The sequence below is a fragment of the Bombus pyrosoma genome, linkage group LG2, assembly GCF_014825855.1.
Source record: "Bombus pyrosoma isolate SC7728 linkage group LG2, ASM1482585v1, whole genome shotgun sequence".
In the NCBI taxonomy this organism is placed as follows: Eukaryota; Metazoa; Arthropoda; class Insecta; order Hymenoptera; family Apidae; genus Bombus; species Bombus pyrosoma.
Genome location: NC_057771.1, coordinates 8,176,916 through 8,197,864, shown reverse-complemented (window position 1 = coordinate 8,197,864; position 20,949 = coordinate 8,176,916). Strand labels below are relative to the sequence as shown.

Sequence of the window (20,949 nt, the reverse complement as noted above, 5' to 3'; positions counted from 1 at the left end):
GTCATCGTGAAAGACGACCGAAATCAAGAGGAATCGCGTGTCCGAAATTACTGTCAAGTGAATGGTCCGAGAGGTGTTCGAGCCTCGATCCATGGCGTTACCAGAGGCAAGCAATCGGAAACGACTACTATATCTCGGACAGACATCGATCGCACCCGGAAGATGCTACCAATGAAGAGAAAGGTCTAACGAAATGTATGTACTTACATAGAGGCTCGTTTTAAGGACAGAGGCGGAAGACCGAAGCGATAGAGCGAACGAGGTCGGAATCGAAGGACAAGTAGAAAGACTGTCGTTACCTGAAATCTGGATGTCAGCTGGATGCGAGTAGACGCCGCTGTTCCCGCGAGGCTCTAGAGGGTGGGGGTGAAGCTAGTCGTTGGCGCGCTTCGAAAGCCCGAACGGAAGGCAATCTGCTCGAATCCGGCGGAGCGCGAGCAGGTTATCCCGTGGTAGCGCGTAGCTCGTCGGTCGTTATTGGAGAAGGGAGCACGGGTCGGACAGAAGGAGAAACAGAGAAGCGTGTGGAACCCGAGAGAAAGAAGAGCGAGAATCGGAGCGAAAGACAGCGGTAGAGCGAGAGAGAAAGGGGGAGAAAGAGCGAGCGAGGAGAGGCGGAGGGTGGGAAGGTAGAGAAGGGCACACGTCTATAGGTAGTCACGAGCTTCGACGAAGCGCCTGCGCTCGCGAGCACTTCTCGCCGTTACCTCCTCGCATCGACTACGCTCGTCCACGTAGACGCGACAGCCGACGTGAAAGCTCGCGTTGCGATGAATCGCGTTCGCCGACGGACCGTCAGACAGGATGTCATTCAGCTTCGTTAATCGGACGCAGGAAACCACGCCGGACCCTGGCGTCGATTGCGCTCGCGCGCTTCTGCGCCAGCGCGATACACACGCCAACCGCCGCATCTTGTGACACCGTGAGTGGCTGAGCGTGCACGAGGACCGACCTCGTTGCCGTCGTTGAACGTCCGGGGCCGTACGTGCCGGAAGACTGTCGTCCTTCGTTCCGCGGTTCGCTTTTCATCCACCTATACGTAGGATTCGTCGTCGGTGTGCTGTCTGCTCCGATTCGAGAACGTCGTGACACTCGTGCCTCGGTAAGACACTGGAACTGGTGACTCGAAACTCGTGCAAATTCAGCGTAAAATCGCTACGATCTTTACGAACGTCGACCTGCGACATCTCGAGTCCGCCAGCGAACTTCTTTCCGCGAGAGAAGAAGACACGGGAAGACAGGGGTGCGAGAAGAGAGATCAGGAAACGTCGGGTGCAGGAAACGGCGAGCATCCGTCGGATACGAAGGCAGGAAGAGAAACGACTCTACCATAGGGACGGTGTAGCTACAGAAGTGGAGGCAGAAGGGGAGGAAGAGGAGGAGGAGCTGGTGCCCGGTGTGGAGGGGGTGGAGGTGATCGTCTGGTGATGATGATCGGTGGCGGCGTCGCGACCCCTCCTGGTACTGCCAAGTCGGCGGCTGCGATCGACAGCGAAATGGTGCAGGTCGACGGCATTGGCAGTGGTAGTGTCAGTGGCAGTGCTAGTGGTAGTGGTAGTCCTGCGACAGGCGCGACTACTACACGTATAACCAACAGCAACAACGCTGGCGGCAATAATAACAATAACAACAACAACAACAACAACAACGGGGACGTTGCAAACAACAATAACAACAACAACAACAATAACAACGAAGGTCACGCGGTAGTGAACTGCGCCAGCGGCCCCGCAGCGGCGACCGACAAATTTTGCTGTCACGACGACGATGCACCCGTCAGCACCGGCGTCACGCGTCCTTGGGAACCACCCTCGCCGACCTTCTCGCAGACGAGGTCGCATCTGTTTCAGGTCCATCCACCGCACCATCATCAGCATCCAGCTGCGCATCACCATCAACAGATGACCGTGCCTCCAGTGTCTTTGATCGACGGTCAGTTTGCCTCCACATCCATCCCCTTTGTTTTTTGCCTTCTCCAATACGGTTGACTCTTTTTCTCTTTGCATGAAATCCTTCCAACCATCTTCCTATATACCGTTGGCAAGCATGTTACACAGTTGACGCACGATATTCGCCATTTGAATATCGTTTCGTCAAGACTAACGAAGTCGAAGATATTTGCGTGTGACTCGATGCCGTCACAATTGCGAAAACAATGCGCGTTTAATGAAATCGTGCGATTCTAATAGGATCGGGGCTGGCTCGAGATAAAACTCGAGCGCGGGAACAAAGTAATTAATTTTTTCAGAGTGATAACGAGCAATTAATCGTGCATCACGCAGCCCGATCGAGCGTCTCTTCGTTAAATTGCGCGACTCGAACACTTGAATACACTGCGTCTCGCGATATAATCGAGACACACCGGGATAATCGATGAAACGTTCGCGTTACGCTTCGGTTCGTCTCGCTCTGAAAATTTCCATGGAACGCAAACAAACCGAGACACTCCTGACTCCGCGCGGATAGTTTTCAGCCGGACAAAACCGCGATGATTGAATTTAATTGGACAACCGTTTTCTCTTTGCGACGTACCGCGTTACAATCGAACAACGCCAGCACCTTCTTATGGTATTTTGTAAACTGTGTCCTCGCCGCCTTTGACACGAATTCGCAAAAACCGGAGGAACCGATTGCACGTTATCGATTCCTTTTTTTCTTCTCTTCTATCGACGATCGTCGTGCTTCGCCTCCATTCATTTAAACCGTATTTAAGCCGAAACGATGTTTCTTCGCGTAATCGTTCCATCACGGAGAAATATCATTTTCCTATGGACGCGTCGCGCGTGTCCTTTGCTCTTGTACATCGCGAAGGGGGGGAAAAAAGCTGGCAATCTAAATCGCGTTAAACGAGCGTAAAAACGTCGTTTCATGGTGCTCCAGGTGTCGAAATCCGGGCTCTATGGTGGATAGGCGAACGATTCTCAAGGGATGATACGATCTTTCCCCTGTTCACGATCGTATCTTCCTCCGAGGCCGCTCGAGCCCCTCTCGGTATCTTAAACGAGCGTTTGAACGCTCGAAAAATCGCGCGCCTAAAATTACCACCAATTTTCGTGATCCACGTTCCGCTTTACACGGTTACTCGTTACACGTCAATGAAATATCTGTCGGTTTACATCGATTTTGTCGAAAGGAAACAGAATCGTGGAACAGTACGGAGATATCTTCTCGCGAATAAACATCGCACAGGAAATGTCATACGACGTTTATCGGTGCGACAGCTAAATGATCGAATTGAAAATCGTTGAGAGTCGACGCAAATTATCCGGGATAGGCGTGTTTTCTATTACCATAGCGCGAAAAGGACGGAGAAGGACGGTCGATCGGAGCGACGAGGTATCAGAAATAGCATTTTCGTGGAATAAGAGCGCAATGCGTTCTATATGATACACACCGGACGAGGATGTTTACGACGAGTTGTCGCGGACGTGCGACGAGCTTATTCTTACTCGGCGAATGTTAATTGACCGATCAAAGGCAAAGAACAGGTCGGAACGGTTCGACACCAATCATAACGCGTTCGCGAACGCCTACGGAATCGTTGTCGCGGCGATTCACCAACCGCGAAATCGTGTTCCCGGTTCGTCGAAGATGCGAAGCATCGAAACGAGAAGCATCGCAGAAGAATTTAAACGGACCGTCGACCTTTCCACGGAGCCCTAGAATCCGATGATAAGGTGGTGGTGTGCGATCAACGAGCAACGAATGACCATCGAATAGGTGTCCGAGTTGCAGCCAACTACTGGTATATTCAGAAATCCTTTCCGTGGTTTACACTTGCCGGACGGAACGACGGTCAGCTACCAGCCATACTCGTTCAGAACCGGTTTCAATATGTTGCCAACAGTACGTCTTTTAGCGAAGAGCTGCTGTGCTCTCGTTGAACCTTCAATATCCGTCCGTGGTGATCGGTACGCTCTCGACTTCTGTGCCCTGACCGATACCGTGGCCGCTCCGGATATTCGCCGGGACTATCCGCTACATTTAACTGCCACACCCAGCAGGTATTTCGAGACGTTAGCAGGTATATCTCGCGTCGCGGGGCCCCGGTAGTTGGCAGGTATCTTCATCTGTTCGGGTGTCGGCCACTTTGTTTCCACCGATCGTGGGTTAAGTGTCTCCTCGCCGGTCACTCTCGCTCCTATCTGTCCTTTATTGTAGCGTAACGAACGATGTCCGTGGTCGTAGTCGGTTCGTGGTCGTCGAGCGTCGGACGCTAATTAGAATCTTCTAGCAGCTAAGCTAGAAGGCCGATGCGTCAGTCCCTGTTAACAGGGGGGGGAGGGAGGGACGCGTGGATATACGAGCGCGTAAATATTGCGCGACACCGCCGCGAAACGTTTAGACTAATTAAACGAGGACAATATTTAATCGAAGTATGCGCAGCTAATTGGATTTCGTGTCCGTTCGTCGTCCGGGAACAGGCAGCGCACGATTTATTTTCCGTTACTCGTGGATAACCTAAGTATCTCGTTCCTATCCGGCTGAATTTATAGCCACACCCTGCGAGTTTCGAGACAGGTACCGGTCAGGTTCGTCCGTTGCCCGCTTTCTGCTTTCGTGGATTTTCGTGAACACCGAGCTGCGCCGCGCCAGCTCGTTGCCTTCGTGTCGTCGAAACGAAATCGTTTCACGCGTGATTCGTTCCGAAGATCGATCCAACCACTTCGAAGGGAGATATCGATGCGTCGCGTCGATTACGCGTGAACCAAGATATCCGCTGCGTTTATCGTCGTATTGATCTGCACGAGACGGTCGAGTCGGTCGATTCGTTCAAGGATCGAACGATTTTCATTCATCGATCTCGTTTCCTCCTCCAGGCACTTACCAGAAGGAATCGCGCTCCTTGATTTTTATAACGATTATCTATTGCCTCGCGCGAACGATCGGTCTTTTCCACGGGGCAATTTCGTATATACGAAAGAATATAGAGGACTCGATGGCAGAACTCGTTCAGAACCGGTTCTAGCCTCGCGTCGATTCAACGACACGACGCATTTCTTTCTGTGCATCGGCTACTTTCGTTTTCACGGCATCTTCGATAGCTTTGACACGAAACGAGCGCAGAATGCGCGTCCGTGTGATTTCCAGAACGGGCAGAACGCGTAGGTTTCGCATCGCTCGCGCTTGCCAAACGATCCCAACGGATGCATCTCATCGTCCGCAAACTGCCTCGTCCTCGCGTCTCCTTCTCTCTTGCCAGGACCAAATTACTCGCGACACGTGTACATTCCCTGACCGCGTACATATCTTCCGAAACGAACTCGCCTCGTTATTCCCCGATTCGACTTCCGACCGGCTTTCTTATGTTCAATTCAACGCCATCGAAACATCTCCGAATATTTTAAACATGGTACGCTCGATCGACTTCGAGTTGCTCAATAATATATTCCGCGTGTATTTTTATATCTCGGATATAGCGTCCGAGAGTCACGCGTATGAATAACCTCTCTGGAATCACCGATGTATCAACGCCGAGCGCGAAGAAGTTACAATTTAATTCGTTAATCGGCCGACATGCCGATAAATACAAAGAAACCGGTGTCATAAAGGCGCTAGTTGCTTTGTCGAATATCGGGACGACGCAAGATGTGGAGCCGGGAAACGAGCGTAAAACGGGATAAGAAACCACGAGAATTCGCGTAAAATTCATCTGGATCGTCGATTGGCAATTCGGTCGGCGCTTAAAAGACTAATTAATTAAACGGGTGCTATGTAAACGCATACGCGCGTTCCGTCCGCTCGTAACCAGTCGAAACAAGGCGTTACAAATGAGCTGAGGAACCGGGTCGTTTTCTATCTACCTGCGGAATTTAATTTCTCGTTTGACGATCGTCTTCGCGTCCGGCTTGTCTTCGCGCGCGCACCATCATGAGCCCTTCTCGCATCTTCCTGAGCCCCGGTAGGCGCGGAAAACGGTTCTTTAATATCGTCGTTCGATCGTAAATTATCGTGGTCACCGGATCGTACGAAACGTCGTTAAGATTATCCGCCAGTAAAATCACGGTGCCTGTCCGCGCGAACTCGACGCTAATTACAATTATTCTTCTGGCCGTGATTCCTCTTCGGAATTAATTCGAAGGGGAAAAAGGATATGTACGCAGAGACGAGCGCAGACGGCTGCACGAACTCGTACGAGCTGCTCGCGTGATTATTTCTCGCAATTACCGATTCACGAAGCCGTTATGAAAAGCCAGCCGGCCATCGTCGCAAAAAACCAATCGTTTCGTAAACGCGAGCTGTCGGCCGACACCCTTTCCGATCGCCTTCTCTCCTCTTCGCTCTTCTCTCCTCGTTTCCTCCTCTCAACCGCCCCCTGTTCTCCCTCCCTTCTTTCATCTCTCTGTATCTCCTCCCTCTCCCTCTCCCTCTCTCTCTCTATCTCTCTCTTTCTCTCTCTTTCCTACCCTATCCTATAAGTACTCAACCTCATCCCCTCGTCGTCAACCCTACCCTTCCCTCTCTCTTCTTCGGAAAGATACGATCAGTGTTGGAAGTTTAAAGTAAGGTTCGCCCGGCGAAAAATGGATCGCTCTCAATACCGTGGCCGGTTCGATCGTAAATCGTCGCCTGTTTCTCCGGTGAGCGCGCGAGAGTGGCACGAAACGGAACGTCGCGTCGCGTCGCCGAGATTAGCCGCCTATAAAATCACCGAGGAAGTCGCGAACCACCGGTCCGGCCGTGTCCTTCGTGGAATTACGAGGGTATTCGCACCTTCGGTGATTAATCGACGTGATTTCAAACGGCAGATGCTTCTCACTCGGCCATCTCTTTCTTTCCCTTGTCCGTGGTGCCGGCGAGAGGGCCCCCGAGAGACGAGAAGAAGATCGCATCGATGAGATCGCGTTCCGCGTCGAGTAATTTAAATTAATTCGCTCGATTACGCCGGCACGTCCTCGCGATCGCCGTTCCACGCGCTCGTTACACCTTTACTGTTAATGAAATCGTATTTATCATCGGTTTTTGCCGATCCTTCGCCAGTAAAGTAGCAGATCGACCATAAACATTCGAGCGATGCATGGAATCGATCTACTATTTTTCGATCTGCTCTCGATAGCGAGAAACTCGTTGAATGTTCGTCCATGAATTATAGAACGAAGCACGTCGAACGTTCACCGAAAGCGCGTACTCACAAGCGTACAAGTTTGTCAATAGATATACTGTTTACAAATAGTTGTCGCAAGATAGCTGCAAAAGTTTTATATCCGCTCAGCACGATACCTACCTACCATTGTGTCTCGCGAACGGGTTTACGTACAGTACGACAACCGGACGACGAAATGTCCGTGAACATAGTGTGAAATACGGTTTCTCAAGTAGCTGACAATTTTTTGTCTTCGCTATTGGTCTTTTGTATTGTATTCGCGTTATTGTCGCGAGTAAATCTTGTTAAACGGCGAAGACGAAGGCGAGTTATAGCAGCGAGATTGGTAATCGGTTAACATTGCTACGTTTCCAGGCGTGAGCTTACAAAACTGTACCGCGGGACCATTTGCCAGCGGCAACGGTGGTGGAACCAACCGTCAACGATTGCTCGAACTATCGCACGGATTAGGAGCTTTGAGGCACTACAACGACCTTGCCAATCATGTGCTCTCGCTGAATCAACAAGGGGCGGTCGTCACCAAACTTCTGGGTAAGTTTTCCATCTTGATACCTAAACTACATACGTATTGACGAACTAATCAAATTTCGTACAAATTATCTCATGCGCGAGGAAGACACGAGAGTCTGTCGTCGACCACTTCGCGTAGCTTGCAGTTTGGAATTCCTATCGACCGACAGCGTCTGTTTATAAGTTCAGTATAATTTAATAATTCGCCATTTGACGCACGAGGAAAGCTAAATGTATAAGAAATAGCTGAAAAAAGAAAAGAAGAAGCGACTATACATAAGCGTATCCCTTCTACGAGAAATTACCTTTATGCAAGGTATCTGCAACTCGTTCTTTTTCGTTCTGAGAAGCCTTCTGGTCAGACGATAGAGCGTAATAGAGCAGTTTGCTTTCGCGTAACAGAATTCCATAGATCGCGAACTAATGCAAACAACGGCATTCCTCTCAGCCAGGTATCATCGCGAGATGAATGCCAGCGAGCGGTAACGTGCACGCGTTTACCGATCCGTGACGCGGCTCCTCTCGATGAAATGCAAGAAAATGCCGAGTCAGGAGGCGACACGCGCTGAAAATCCGTGTTCGGCATAGTGTTCGCTCAGTCGAGCGAAACTGCACCAGTAACTCGCTCAAAATTACCTAGCCGCGCGTGCTCTCCTCGCGCTCAAGGCGACAGAAAAATCAGCGGAGATCGCGAGCGGCGAAGCAGCCATCGTGATCCGCGAAACGACCGGTGAAACTCGCGGCAATCTTTCGCTATTATTCCCATAGACGTGGCACCATTATTCCCTGGTAATTGCATCCGCGGCTGTTCGTTAGCCTATCCGACGAATCTTGAGATACCGATGTAATCGTGGCTAATGCCCTGTAACACGGAAGAGATCGAATCGCTGGAAATTTCTCTAATCTCTGCAAATGTTTGTAAACGTCCATCGATGAAAAAGATTAACACGTTCCGCGAAGTTGGGGATAATTGCCGCTTCCGGCGTCCGAGAAATTGGTAGCACGAGTTTGAAAGTACTTTGATCAACGCGAGCATACGAGTGTTATATAGTAGGTAGAAGCGATATACCACGTAAGGTCGTAAAATAAAACATTAACTAAAGTCACCAATTGATTTAGCTATGGGTATTCGTATTCCATGCGCATGCTGGTATCTGCGTTGCTTTTTTGAAAATATTTTCTGTCGTCGTTAACAGCTCAACGATAACTTGCACGTTGAACATAAGTTGGACATTGGTTATAAGTAGATCACGGATATCTATACAAATTCGTATCTTTATAAACGCAGCTGAAACGTGGAAGCTAAGCAGGATATCTCGTTTATGTACAAATTATTCTAACGAATATTAGATATTCTCTATATTTTCGTATGGTATATATATATATTCTCTGCATTTTCACATCTCCAAAGTTCCCAAAATGTAACTTTTAATCGTAACTTATTCTCGGGAACGAACGAAGAACCGATTTCGAATTGCGTACGTTATATGATGCTGAACCAGATTCTAGGTCCTTGTGATCCCCGATACAAATTAAGTGTTCAGTCGATACGTTTCAAATTAATAGTAATTGATTCAAACATTGACCAAGTTTGACAAACTCGCTTTATCGCTTCCATTCACCGCAAGCGGCTCGATTTTATCAGATCATTCGTTAGAAAGATACTAGAGATAAACGAATCCGAAGCTTAGACACGCTGAAGTAAAAATACATAACTGTCCGGTAGATTTTTTAAGCGTTTGCCAGATTCGAGATATTAATTCGCCAGCGCCGTTAATCACGACAAGCTGACGACAGTCCTGCGAGCTACTCGTTCACGGCTAGTTTTTTACGAGGATGTTCCATACTGTTTGCGCAGCGAATTCGAGCAGATTGACGTTGATGACCGCTCGTTCGCGTCCGAGGCGATAAAACGGCGTAAACTAAATTGATCGGCATCCCGAGCATTTTCCAACCACTGTCGGGGAAATAAGAAGGAGCATCGCGTATCAGTATGGGCAAATAAGGCATAACGAGCGTTACGAAGAAGCGGCGGTCTTTCGAGCTCGTTAGCCGGCCAAGATTAACTCGTAACAGCCGTTTCTTTTTCCCGTAAAACATTCGCATGACCAGTGCTCGACCGTTCTCGAATAATTTGTCAATAATTGCTCTGATCTTTACCCGTGCCGATCTTCCACGGTTCCGATTCGAGGAATCTACGCGAGCAATTTAGGAGATATCGAACGACGTTCTTTTTACTGTACCAAGAATTTATGCATTGTTTGATAAGCTCTGTTGATTTTTATGGATCTTGGAATGCTTGTATTTGTCCGTAGTACGGAGGTTAAGTTAACTTATGGCATTAAATTATATATTTTTTAAAGCGTGAGAATTTTAACGTCTCCTTAAGTATGGAAATGCTTTCAACGAATTTCCGTTAATTTTATGGCAGATTTAAGACGAAAAAGTAAGATATGTTTGCACATTTGACGTATTTCTTATATCAGAATAATGACAAGAGTGCAGTAAAAATAGCAGACGAAGCTTTTTATTGCTTATGGAGAAAGCATTTTCACGAAAGAACTGTCCAAAGATGGCTTCTTAGATTTAAAGCCTGGGATTTCAACATCGAAGACTAATAAAGTCCGAGCATACACTCAGTGAGTGATGGTTGTCGATTAGAGGCATTTGTCATTGGTTAAGAATAGATAAACGAAAGTCATTGAACGATACGATACATGCATATTGCGTTGAAAATAACCTTCCTTTTCAATATACAGTGCTGCGAGTCCCGTAAAAATACCATCAACTTATCAAACGATCTAATAGAAATAATCCTTAGAAAACTTTGATTCGTTGACTAAATCGACTACATCGAACCTTGAAAAGAAGAACTCGTTGTGTCATTGACGAAATCGAATCATCGAACAACCGATGGATAAACGATAGGTATTCTAACGATCGAAGGGAGGTCGAATCCGATAAACAGGTGTGAATCGATGGTCGAAAATCGTGATTCAAAGTCGAGCAACAGTGGCGACGACCATCGACTTCTACGTTCGGAGAAGAGGAAGAGGAACGCTGAACATTGCCGAGGGGAGCAATAAAAAAATGGAGGTGAGCCACCGAGCATCGGTGGAACGCTGGTTTCTCTCTTTCTCGACTGACTGCTACCTTGGTCCTCGTTAACTTTACGAGCGGCTCGTAAAAATACCGTTCGGCCTGCTCTCTCGACTCGCCGGTAATGTCTTCATCTCCACTGGATACGGACTCCTTAGGCCTCTCGAGGTGAATATAATGTACCATAATCGACCCGCAATTACTTAACAGCGGCAAACAATTAATCCCCTGGCTGCGCCGTAGTCGTCTGGCTGCGCAAGAACCGCCGATTCCTCTTCCAGCTTCGCAATCTTTTTCTTCGATCGAGAGCAACCGCGGTGTATTCTGCGTGCGGACACGAAACGCGTGTTGCGAACGTTCGAGACCATCGACTGGGCGTTCCAACGATGTTCACCGTTGTACCTGGTGAACGTTACGGTTTCGTTAACTCCCGTCTGACAACCGCGGACGCGAGTTCATCCATCTTGCGAACCTCGCATCCACGGCTTCGTACGGAATCAAGAATCAACGATTTCGCCGAGATACATATCCGCCATCCGAGAACATGTATTCGTATTATAGAGCTTATCACGTGCGTTGATATCTTTGTGCAGCAGCGTTTCGAGAGCACGATAAATTTCTCGAGAGCGACGAGAAAAGCGTTCTTAGCTAGACGGCCGATATCGTCTAATTTCTCCGATACATCCCGGACGATTAATTCAGCCGCAACATCCTATCGGTCTTCTTATTCACGCGTACCAAGATCGATCGTCGCCGATGGAGAAATGGTCCGGGAATGCGCGAAAGGAACGTCCAGCAGACGGCTGGAACGCTCCATAGCGATCGGCTGCATAGACGTTCGTCGGGATAACGACCGCGTGCCTCGCGCGAGAAACTTATCCCTGCATTTTGTTCCGCGATTACGCCTATTTTCCATTCGTAAATCCATAATGGCCGGCTCGATCTCGTCGTGGATGGATGCTGGTAGCCATCGCAAAGCTCGAAACGAATAAGCATACCAATGGTGATCAGCTTGCGTCCGCCGTCCGTTGATTCGATCCATGGAGGAACGAGTAACCACTAGGTACGATGGAACCGCGGCTTCGTGCGGTTTCTTTCATTAACCGGACCCCGCTCTCGAAAATTTCATATACACGCGCGAACGCGCGGGCCAGCGGCCGTGCACACGGAACAAAATGAAACGGAAAGAGAGGAGGAAAAGCGAGTAACCAGATGGAAGAGAGAGACATTGGATCGGGGCAAAGAATTTGCTCGAGGCATGGATGCCTATTAGGTGGGTACATCGTTTATACCAGGCACGCAGTTCATCCGTGGGAGCGCACGCGATATCCTACAGACTTTAGCCGTCATTATTGTTATTAATAATAAGACGTAACTACCGATAATTGCTCAACTCTGACTGCGCCTCCGTTTTCCATTATCCTTGCCAACATCGTGCGTTTCGACAACTCCGGCAGCGGTACGAGACGCGAGCAAGGTACAAGCCTTCCGATACGTCTAACATCGCGTATTCTGCGTGTAAGCAGCCTGTTCTCCGGCTCGTGTACTTTTTTCATCAATTATTTCTGCGATAAGAAGCGGTTTCGAAGCGGTTTTTCCTGTAATAGCGCGCGAGTACACGTAAGACGCGAGTTCCTTGTACATGCGAATCTTCTAGTTTTATCAAGAAGTAGAAGTTTTAGGACCAAGCGCTAAATACAGAGTGGAGGAGTTGAAATGACAAGTCGTGTCAGAAGCGAAGTGTTTCGATGGAAAGAAAAACACGGTTCTGTTAATTTTGACGGTTACGTCATTTATTATTTGACTGTTGCGAATTTTTAGCGTTTACTACCTTTACTGTTCTAGAAGGAGGATGGATTAACTGTACATGTTAAATTTCTCCCTCTTTGTACACTGTACTTTCTTCTTTTTTAATCACAATCTACCGAACTCCAACGATCATAATACTGTTACATTCTGCAATAACTTTAAAAGCTTTTTTTCCGCTTCTTTTAGAGCTCTCGTCGTTTATCATTCCAGCTTCTCAACTTCGAATACCCATAGAACCTCCGTCGTTTGTACAACAAACATTCGCCCATCTATATTCTTCGAAACAGCTGCATAATAAAAATTTCAATTACGCTGTTCAACTTTATAGCTACAAGCGTATCTCCATTGATAAACAATTTTTCCAATGCATCAGGCCGTTCAATAGAGTTCGCGGATTTTATCAACGGTCGAGTTTAACGAGCGTCGTACGACACTCCATCTTTGTAGTTATGTATTCGCGTAACACCTGTCTGCCTTCGGCGTACAACTTGTCAGCTGTACCGTAGCCATTGTCGCTAATGATAACGCGAAACGTTCTATAATTACTCGAGTCTGACTGCGCTTTCTCTGCTCGCATTGTAGAGCTGGGTTCGTCCACTTCGGACGTCCAACTTTTCCTGAGGAGTTGTGGTACGCTAGGAGAATGAAGCAGTTAAATCGATGATAATCACCACGAATCTGTCAACGAGACGATCATGCGAACTCCGATTATTATTCTCGATGATAGACGATCTTATAATTACGATCGATAATTCGACAAAAACTGAGAGACTGGAAAGAACAAGGTCCATAAACTGTTAAATACATTTAGCGGAACGTTCAACATGATAAGCAAATTATTGTTTCGGCGAAAATATTTAACACCGAATATCGCGTTAAACCGCGAAAATCCTTCAATTGGAATAAAACAGCGGAGAGAAGTTGAGAAGTTGAAATTTACTAATCGTAATTTACTAGCAATCTTAATCTCTACGTTGCGATGATTGTAAAACCTCGAATAAAATTTCCTCTCTTTACAACTTATAACTTTTCTTACCATATCACGCTCGTACAGCTTTCCATCCTCTCCCATGAAAAAATTGTACCTATTTGCTGTAAAATTTGCCACTTCAGCTGCTCAATTTGAAGCGTCAAACACATCGGCAACTGAACGCGATTGCAACGATTCGAACTTTCAGTTTTCATTAATTATGCCTAATCCGAGCGAGTTGGAAGCATTGCTCTTTCATGACGATCGGCCAGAGCGGAGAAGAGAGCGGAGAGAAACGCAGAGGAGCGGCATGGCAGCAGGTTGAACACGTCTCGGCTCATATTAGATATCTCTGATTATATATTATCGCAGGCTATCGCATACCAGTATCGTTTCACGCGCTAAGCTCCTAATGACTACCTCGTGTGGATCCGCCCAGACGATACGATTGGTATCCGATGTCGAGAGCCCGTGCGAGCCAGGACTTATACACGGGATGCGCTCCAACCTTCTAAGCCTCCATCTTGTCAACTGCTATAACGTATTCCATCCAATACATCGGACAAACTACGAGTAATAATTCTTTTCCTTTCTCCGCACATGTACTTTTGTAACCGATCTACTCGTAGATAGAAATAGAAATTCATACAAGGTAGAAGCTCGTGTGCTTGAGGAACACTTATAAAGGTCGGCTGACAGTTTGCACTGGAGCGTTATTACGTGGAGAATGTCCGGTGTTTGCGTGATTTTCCGAAATTATGCGGGTTCAATGCTGGACACTCGCCGATACGATCGGCACGGGCATATAAACCGGCATCGCCGTTTACGACCAATTTTATCGCGAAGCACAAGTATTAGCGAAGACAACGCGTCCTTGAAGTTCGTTCTAACGTGTTCCAGGTACGCTGCGCCCGCCGGGTTTAATCGGTGGCAGCAAGCCAAAAGTTGCGACGCCAGCCGTCGTCGCTAAAATCGAACAATACAAGAGGGAAAATCCGACGATCTTCGCATGGGAGATTCGAGAGAGGCTCATCTCCGAAGGTAAGCACATTTTGTCGATTCTACTTCGCGTGGATAACCGTACGATAAATGAAAGAATGGCATTTGTTGAAGTGCGTTTAGCCTAACCGAGCTAATGCTCGTTCACTTTAGTAAAATTAAAGTGTAAACACATAGGAATGCTTAAAAAATGCTTGTTTGAGTTATTGAAAACGAATTTATGGACAGATTGCACGGTAAACGGATATAATAAAGTAAACGAGTATAACCGAATGCTGTTGCTGTCGCTCTATGTCCTTGCTAATGGACCAGTTTGATTCATATGTTGCACAGAGATCAAACTGATCGACTCTGTATGAAGAATTCTTAATTTTAATACCAGAATATATGATTATGACGGTGATCATTTGCATTCCAAGAAACTAAGCACTGATCGTATACATATAGCCGTCGTATTCCGCAATGAAATCGACGAACTTCATCAACCTATTCAGCATGTTATTCCAGATAAAATATGTCATATACACCGTTCATTAATTCTTTATTTTGGAAATATGAGAGGTATATTGATATAAACGACAAATAGTCAGACGCCTTCTAGCTATTTGATTTTTTGCTTAATTATATATTTGGAATTTTCTGACATTTTATTTATTGATCTAGCGATCTAATGATATCCATACGCTTAAAATAACCACGTCGTGTCTCTATACAGATAACTAAATGAACTAAATGAACGTTCTGTTGATCAAAATATCGAACAGACCATTTCCAATGTAAACGTTACCAGGTTCAGCCTTCCATTTAACTACTTTTGATTTCATACAATTCTATGAAAAGATCTGACGGAGATAGGTTAGATAGTTGTAGAGAGCAAATTAATTAATTAATGAAGTAATTAACTAGATATATCAGTAGATTATAGATATTTGTGTATCTATAGAAAATTTAAACACGCAAAATATCTAAAGTACATAAAGTGTTCGTTAGAACATTTAGGATTAGACGAAACAAATTTTTATCCGAATTTCGTTTCTTAATGCTGTTGTGTTCATAAAAATATACATTTCCGTAGACATCAGTTCGATATCTCCACCATCTCGACAACAAAGCTGAATTCACTCATACAGAACTATTCGATTTACTCCTTATACCATTACGTGACGTGTAACATATTTTATTGCCAAAGTGATCTGTCGAACATCGACGATAGCAAAAGACTTTCGATTTAGTCGAAGAATACCTTGTGTAATAAGATTAAGAATTTTTCAGAAAACAGAGTTAACTTCCGAGTTGCTAATACACAATACGATAAAGTGAACGACGAATTCTGTTCATATGTAATTGCCAACAACTAGATATGTAGTTAGTTAACTTCTTATTTAACAATGCGTGAGCCGTACGTTTCGTGCACAGTTGCAAATCGCTCGTAATAATAGTAGTGCGTGTGTCGTAGTACGAGCGCGCGTGCAATTGCGACTAGAATCAAGAAACTTTTCCACGTCCTTCTCCATCGGCATACTTTATTCTTTTGAAACCGAGCTTCGGCGTAGTCTCACCTTGTATTCTCTTCATCGCGCATGAATGTCTCATTCCTTCTTCGACTATCAATTAACTGAATTTGCGTCTCTCGTTCTTAATGCGTTGGGAACTTTCTCCTTTGAGGCGTATCGTGCGTCATCCACGAGCAATTTACATGAAAATCAAGAGCATTTCGAAACGCAGAAAGAACCGGATGCAAGGTGTTCATTATTGATTTCAAAAGAACGGAATCTTGGGAGGAAGGTGTCGAGGATGGAAACCATAATTCACATTAACTGCTACGAAATCTATTTGTAAACCTACAATTGAAGTTCATCGTGGAAGAAATTCGAACACGCCTCTAGCATGTTACGATTCTAACCCAACGTCAAAGTTAAAACTGTTTGTTGTACTTTACAATAATCGTATAATATAAAACCAGTAGGTCATAAATCGATTGTTTGTTTCATATGTTGTTATGTTCTCGAGTACGTGAGACGATCTATTATTATTAGCGTGGACACCTATTATTATCGTAAAAAAGGTCACTCGCTTATCAATAACGCACAACGTGTTTCATAACGCGCCAATGCCATATATTTTATGCATATTATAGGTAGGTATACTTTACGCTTTCGAACAAGCGAGATCGATCAACGACGATCTAGGAAAATTCTCACAAGATGCGAGACAAATTCGACAAGAGAGCGCAATTTAACTTACTTTACCTTCGGAACAATTTCAAACTACCATCAACTACCATCGTTTTCCATCTACTAAAACTTTCCACTATCTTCCAAAGAATCGCAAACAAGAAGCGAGACGAGTCCTATAAGAATACATGATTCAACTTTTATTTTATCCTTCAAACAAGCTCAGATCGTCATCGTCCATCATCTGCCAAAATTCTTCGAAATCTCAGAAAGAATTGCGAACAAGAAGCGAAAGAGATCCGAATAAGACTAGACGATTTATCTTACTTTTTCTTCCGGACAACGTTAAACAACCACCAAAGTTCTCTACTCTCTCGTAAAGAATCACAAGAATCGCAAAATAGACAGTCCCAGAAGAAGCATGGTCGTTTCTTTGCAGGCGTTTGCAGCAACGCGACGGCTCCATCCGTCAGTAGCATCAACCGAATTCTACGAAATCGCGCGGCAGAACGAGCAGCCGCGGAATTCGCGAGAGCGGCAGGCTATGGTTTATACGCCGCGGGTCCACATCCGTATTTCAACAGCGCCCATCAGCATCCAACGACCAGCCACCATTTACCCGCTGGCTGGCCAGCGCCGGGGGCAGCGGGTCATCCTTGGATGCTGCCGCCATTAGCTACTGGAATCACTGGCGCAGCTTCCGCTCTGCTTCTTCCGCCGTCCTTGAGCCCAGGAGCGGCGGCAGCGGCAGCCGCAGCCGCCTCTGCGTCGGCTGCTGGAACGGCGGATCACTCTCTTCACGCGGACGCCATCGCACGAGGGTACTTGCAAGGTGATGATTGTTTAATCTTCCATTAACCGTGTGAAGAACGATTGGAATGAAAATCAGAAAGAGAGAAAGGAAATAGAATCGTGAAACGTGTTGTCGAGTGAAGGAAGATAACGGGAGACAGGGGATGGTAGTAGAGGAAGATGGTCGTTTTTCTGTGCAGACGGTGACGGAGATGAAGGAAGCCTGGACGGGTCGGAGCAACCGAAATTCCGACGAAATCGTACCACCTTCAGCCCGGAACAGCTCGAGGAGCTCGAGAAAGAATTCGAGCGATCTCACTATCCTTGCGTGTCTACGCGCGAACGGCTAGCCTCTAAGACCTCTCTCTCGGAAGCTCGTGTACAGGTGAGGATCAATTCCATCTCAAAGATATCTTTGTCGGGGGGCTAGTGCGTTGGTCTCGCAGGGCTTGTTCTTGAATCGTAGTTTTCTTGCCTCTCTCCTCTTTCGTTTTGATCGCAGTCCTTATTTCTCTTTCTAACCTTCGTCGAGAACTTCCAGATCCATAGAGAAGCGAAGTAACGCGATACACAGAGAATTGCGTCGGTGTCGCCCGTGGAATAGGCCCTGCGACTGTCGCGTGCATAGCCTCCTGGTTTCTTCGAAGCTTAGAAATTTGATCACAAGCCATCTAACGACCTAACTCGTGACTCTTAGGTTTGGTTTTCCAACAGACGGGCAAAGTGGCGTCGTCATCAGCGAATGAACCTCTTAAAACGTTCGCCACCACCACCACCTCCACCGCCTCCGCCGCCACCGCCGCTGCCGCAGCAGCAGCAGCCGCCGCAACCGCATTCCGCATCCGGTATGGAAGTAAGCCGTGCGTCAAGCTGCTCAATCGCCGGAATGGGAGGAGAAAGTAGCGCGTTCCGGGCCGTCGTGACCAACTCCTCGTCATCCAGAGAGGTCGCGGAACGGAACGAGAGGATCGACAGGGTCGATTCCATCACCAAACAGCCGGAAAGAAAGCCGAGCGCCTTTAGGATGATCAGTCAACTCGTCGGTGATGATTCGCCGAGTATAATCAAGTCCTCGAGTCCGACCTACGAACAGCAGAGGCACGAGACTAACGTTAGATCCGTGATTGAATCCGAGTCTGCGAACAACAAGGAATTCGAGCGGGTCGAGGTTGAAGAGGAAGACGAGGAGATCGACGTGCAAGATTCGGACCAAGACGTTGCTTCTTCGCCGACCGTTGCATGGCGGGATCATTGGACGGAACAGCAACCCTTGGAATTGACGAAACACGATCGTTGAAATCGTTCCAACTCGAAACTAGGTGGAAAGATCGAAGAAATTGTGCTCGTATTAGAAACGTTTACTTGTAACAAAGAGTTTTGCCACCGAAAAACTCTGAAAACCGGTGATTTAGCACATGCCCTAGTGTCCAAGATCGATTATGAATCAGTGATATATGAGAAAAACGTTGTTGCGAGAGAGAACGTTCAAGTGTATCGATCTAATATGTGCGTGAACAAGAAATCTCGAGATCCGTTTATATCGATCGATCGTGATCGTAGTAGAATTCGTGCCGAATTCGAACAGTGACTGTAAAACTATTGCTTAATCTCACAGAATTTCATTACACAAGAACGGAAGACTGACGAGATCGTTTCGTTAAACTTCAATTCGTGTGTCTCGCTTCGACATGTCCTCGACTCTTCATCGTTCGTGTCGAGTGATACGTCCCTAGTACCTATCCAACTACTTACTACGATTACGATCCATTTATTACAATTAAGATTACGATAATAAGCTACGAGGATGGTTGTGTAACGTTAAATTCCAATTACCGGCAGTGCCGTCGTGGCGTTATTGTCAGCTAGAACTACCGAGGATTTAGATAGGTAATTAATTGCTTACCCGATATGTATCGGGCTGTCGGCCGGCTGCGCTATAATTGCAGCGCTGCGCTATAATTTACACCGCGGTGCAGTGGACGCTTCCCCTATCCAGATACGAGGACAGGAAAGATCCAGATACGAGGACAGGAAAGATGCAGATACGAGAACAGCAAAGATCCAGATACGAAGTCAGGAAAGATCCAAACGCCGAGGAAACAGAGGCCGAAACTTATCCGGAACTAGTCCTAGCGAAATCATTATAACGCAGATAATGCATTACCTAGGCACTATGTAGAAAAAATAGATGAATCGATGGTAATCCTGTAACGAACTCTGTTAAAAACGACTTTTATTTAAATGAATTCGTTTGTAAATATCTACACACAAGTCTTTGACTACGAAACAATTCGAAACATCGCAACCTTGTCCACCTTTTCGAATCCACCTTTATTCCTATTCTGGTCGCACGTTCTTAGAATCCATTGCTTGATAAAAAATCAATTTTGGGTGATTTTGGTGAAAATTAGCATCCCCTTGGAGGGAAGCAAGTATGAGACACGTATAAGGGACAGAAAGGAGAGAAAGAAGGGGATGGGCGGGGGCCAGGAGAAAGGCTCATCGACGATTAACTCGAATCTACGGTTTCGTCGGGTTCGCAAATAAGGAATCTGCGTGTGAAACTGGTTTCTCGGGCGACACTTTTCGGCCACGGGTGGAATCGGTTGTTGGCGGAGAGCACGAAAACACCGGATCCGCCAACATTTCGGATATCGTGGCCCCCGTCAGCTGTTAACGCGACTACCAAATTTATAACCACGCCCGTGGTCGGGGATGTGCGCGCACGGTAGAGCGAACGATCCGAAGAACGAAAGAGAGGCGAAACATCGAACATACCCGTCGCGTCGCGACGAAAAAAAGGGACACGGTCGGCCGGATAATTGAAACAAACTTGCCAAATATTCCTGAATCATTCCGTATGTCCTTAGCAACATTTTTGCGTGTTCGTGACACCTTCTGCTGCTATCTTTCGCCTTGTTACGGTTACTACTCCCTACTATCCTTATCTGCTTCGGGTCGAAAGAATTTCGTAGCGAGGTGGAGAGGCCATTGAAATTACCCCGTGGAACGCTCATATCCCGGACGGTGAAATCGGTGTATCGTACAATAGGGCGAAAAAGAGAAAAGGAAAGTCAGAGGCGAACGATGTACAAAAGGCGGGAGCGATAGGGCCGAAGCTTAAGATAGAATAAGGGATCGACGTTATTGTAATGCGAACAAAGTTGCCAAAGGCATTAACACCGGTGGTGGGTGAGGGTCGTTCGACACTCTCGGCGTAAAAGAAAGAACAAGGGACAAACGAGCAGTCGAACACATGCGGGAAACAGGGTGGATAAGGGAGAAGTCGAGGAAAGAAGGAGGTAAGAGCGCCTGGTGAAGAGAGGTAAAGAGCGGTAAAGAGAGGAGAAGAGAGGAGAGGAGAGGAGGGCACGAGCAGAACAGAACAGAACAGAACAGAAGGAAGGATCGCCGGATACATTCAGGCAGTCAGCCAGGAGAAACGAGAACGTAACAATTACTATCTGAGACCGATCGGTGCGGTAAGATTA

The 20,949-nt window shown here is 46.7% G+C and overlaps 1 protein-coding gene across 3 annotated transcripts; it reads left to right on the top strand.

Annotated features, from left to right (window-relative positions):
• The first annotated feature begins 53 nt into the window (after positions 1 to 53).
• LOC122574034 (paired box protein Pax-6-like) lies at positions 54 to 19,722 on the top strand. Of its 3 annotated transcripts, none has more exons than XM_043741112.1 (6): positions 54 to 1,932; positions 7,460 to 7,636; positions 14,394 to 14,534; positions 17,106 to 17,498; positions 17,659 to 17,843; positions 18,156 to 19,722. In XM_043741112.1, the coding sequence occupies exons 1-6, from the start codon at positions 1,428 to 1,430 to the stop codon at positions 18,753 to 18,755; spliced, it is 2,001 nt and encodes a 666-aa protein (XP_043597047.1). In that variant the 5' UTR covers positions 54 to 1,427; the 3' UTR covers positions 18,756 to 19,722. The 3 variants fall into 3 exon arrangements, with proteins under 3 accessions (XP_043597047.1, XP_043597037.1, XP_043597056.1); XM_043741102.1 differs by having other exon boundaries at positions 16,893 to 17,498; XM_043741121.1 differs by having other exon boundaries at positions 16,893 to 17,498; positions 18,173 to 18,494.
• Positions 19,723 to 20,949: the final 1,227 nt, after the last annotated feature.

Bases quoted from the DNA above. Each gene is read 5' to 3' on its own strand.
- LOC122574034 (XM_043741102.1), top strand. From the start codon at position 1,428: ATGATGATCGGTGGCGGCGTCGCGACCCCTCCTGGTACTGCCAAGTCG. The intron at 7,637-14,393 runs GTAAGTTTTCCA...AACGTGTTCCAG, and splicing joins GGTCGTCACCAAACTTCTGG to GTACGCTGCGCCCGCCGGGT. The intron at 14,535-16,892 runs GTAAGCACATTT...AAACAAGCTCAG, and splicing joins AGAGAGGCTCATCTCCGAAG to ATCGTCATCGTCCATCATCT.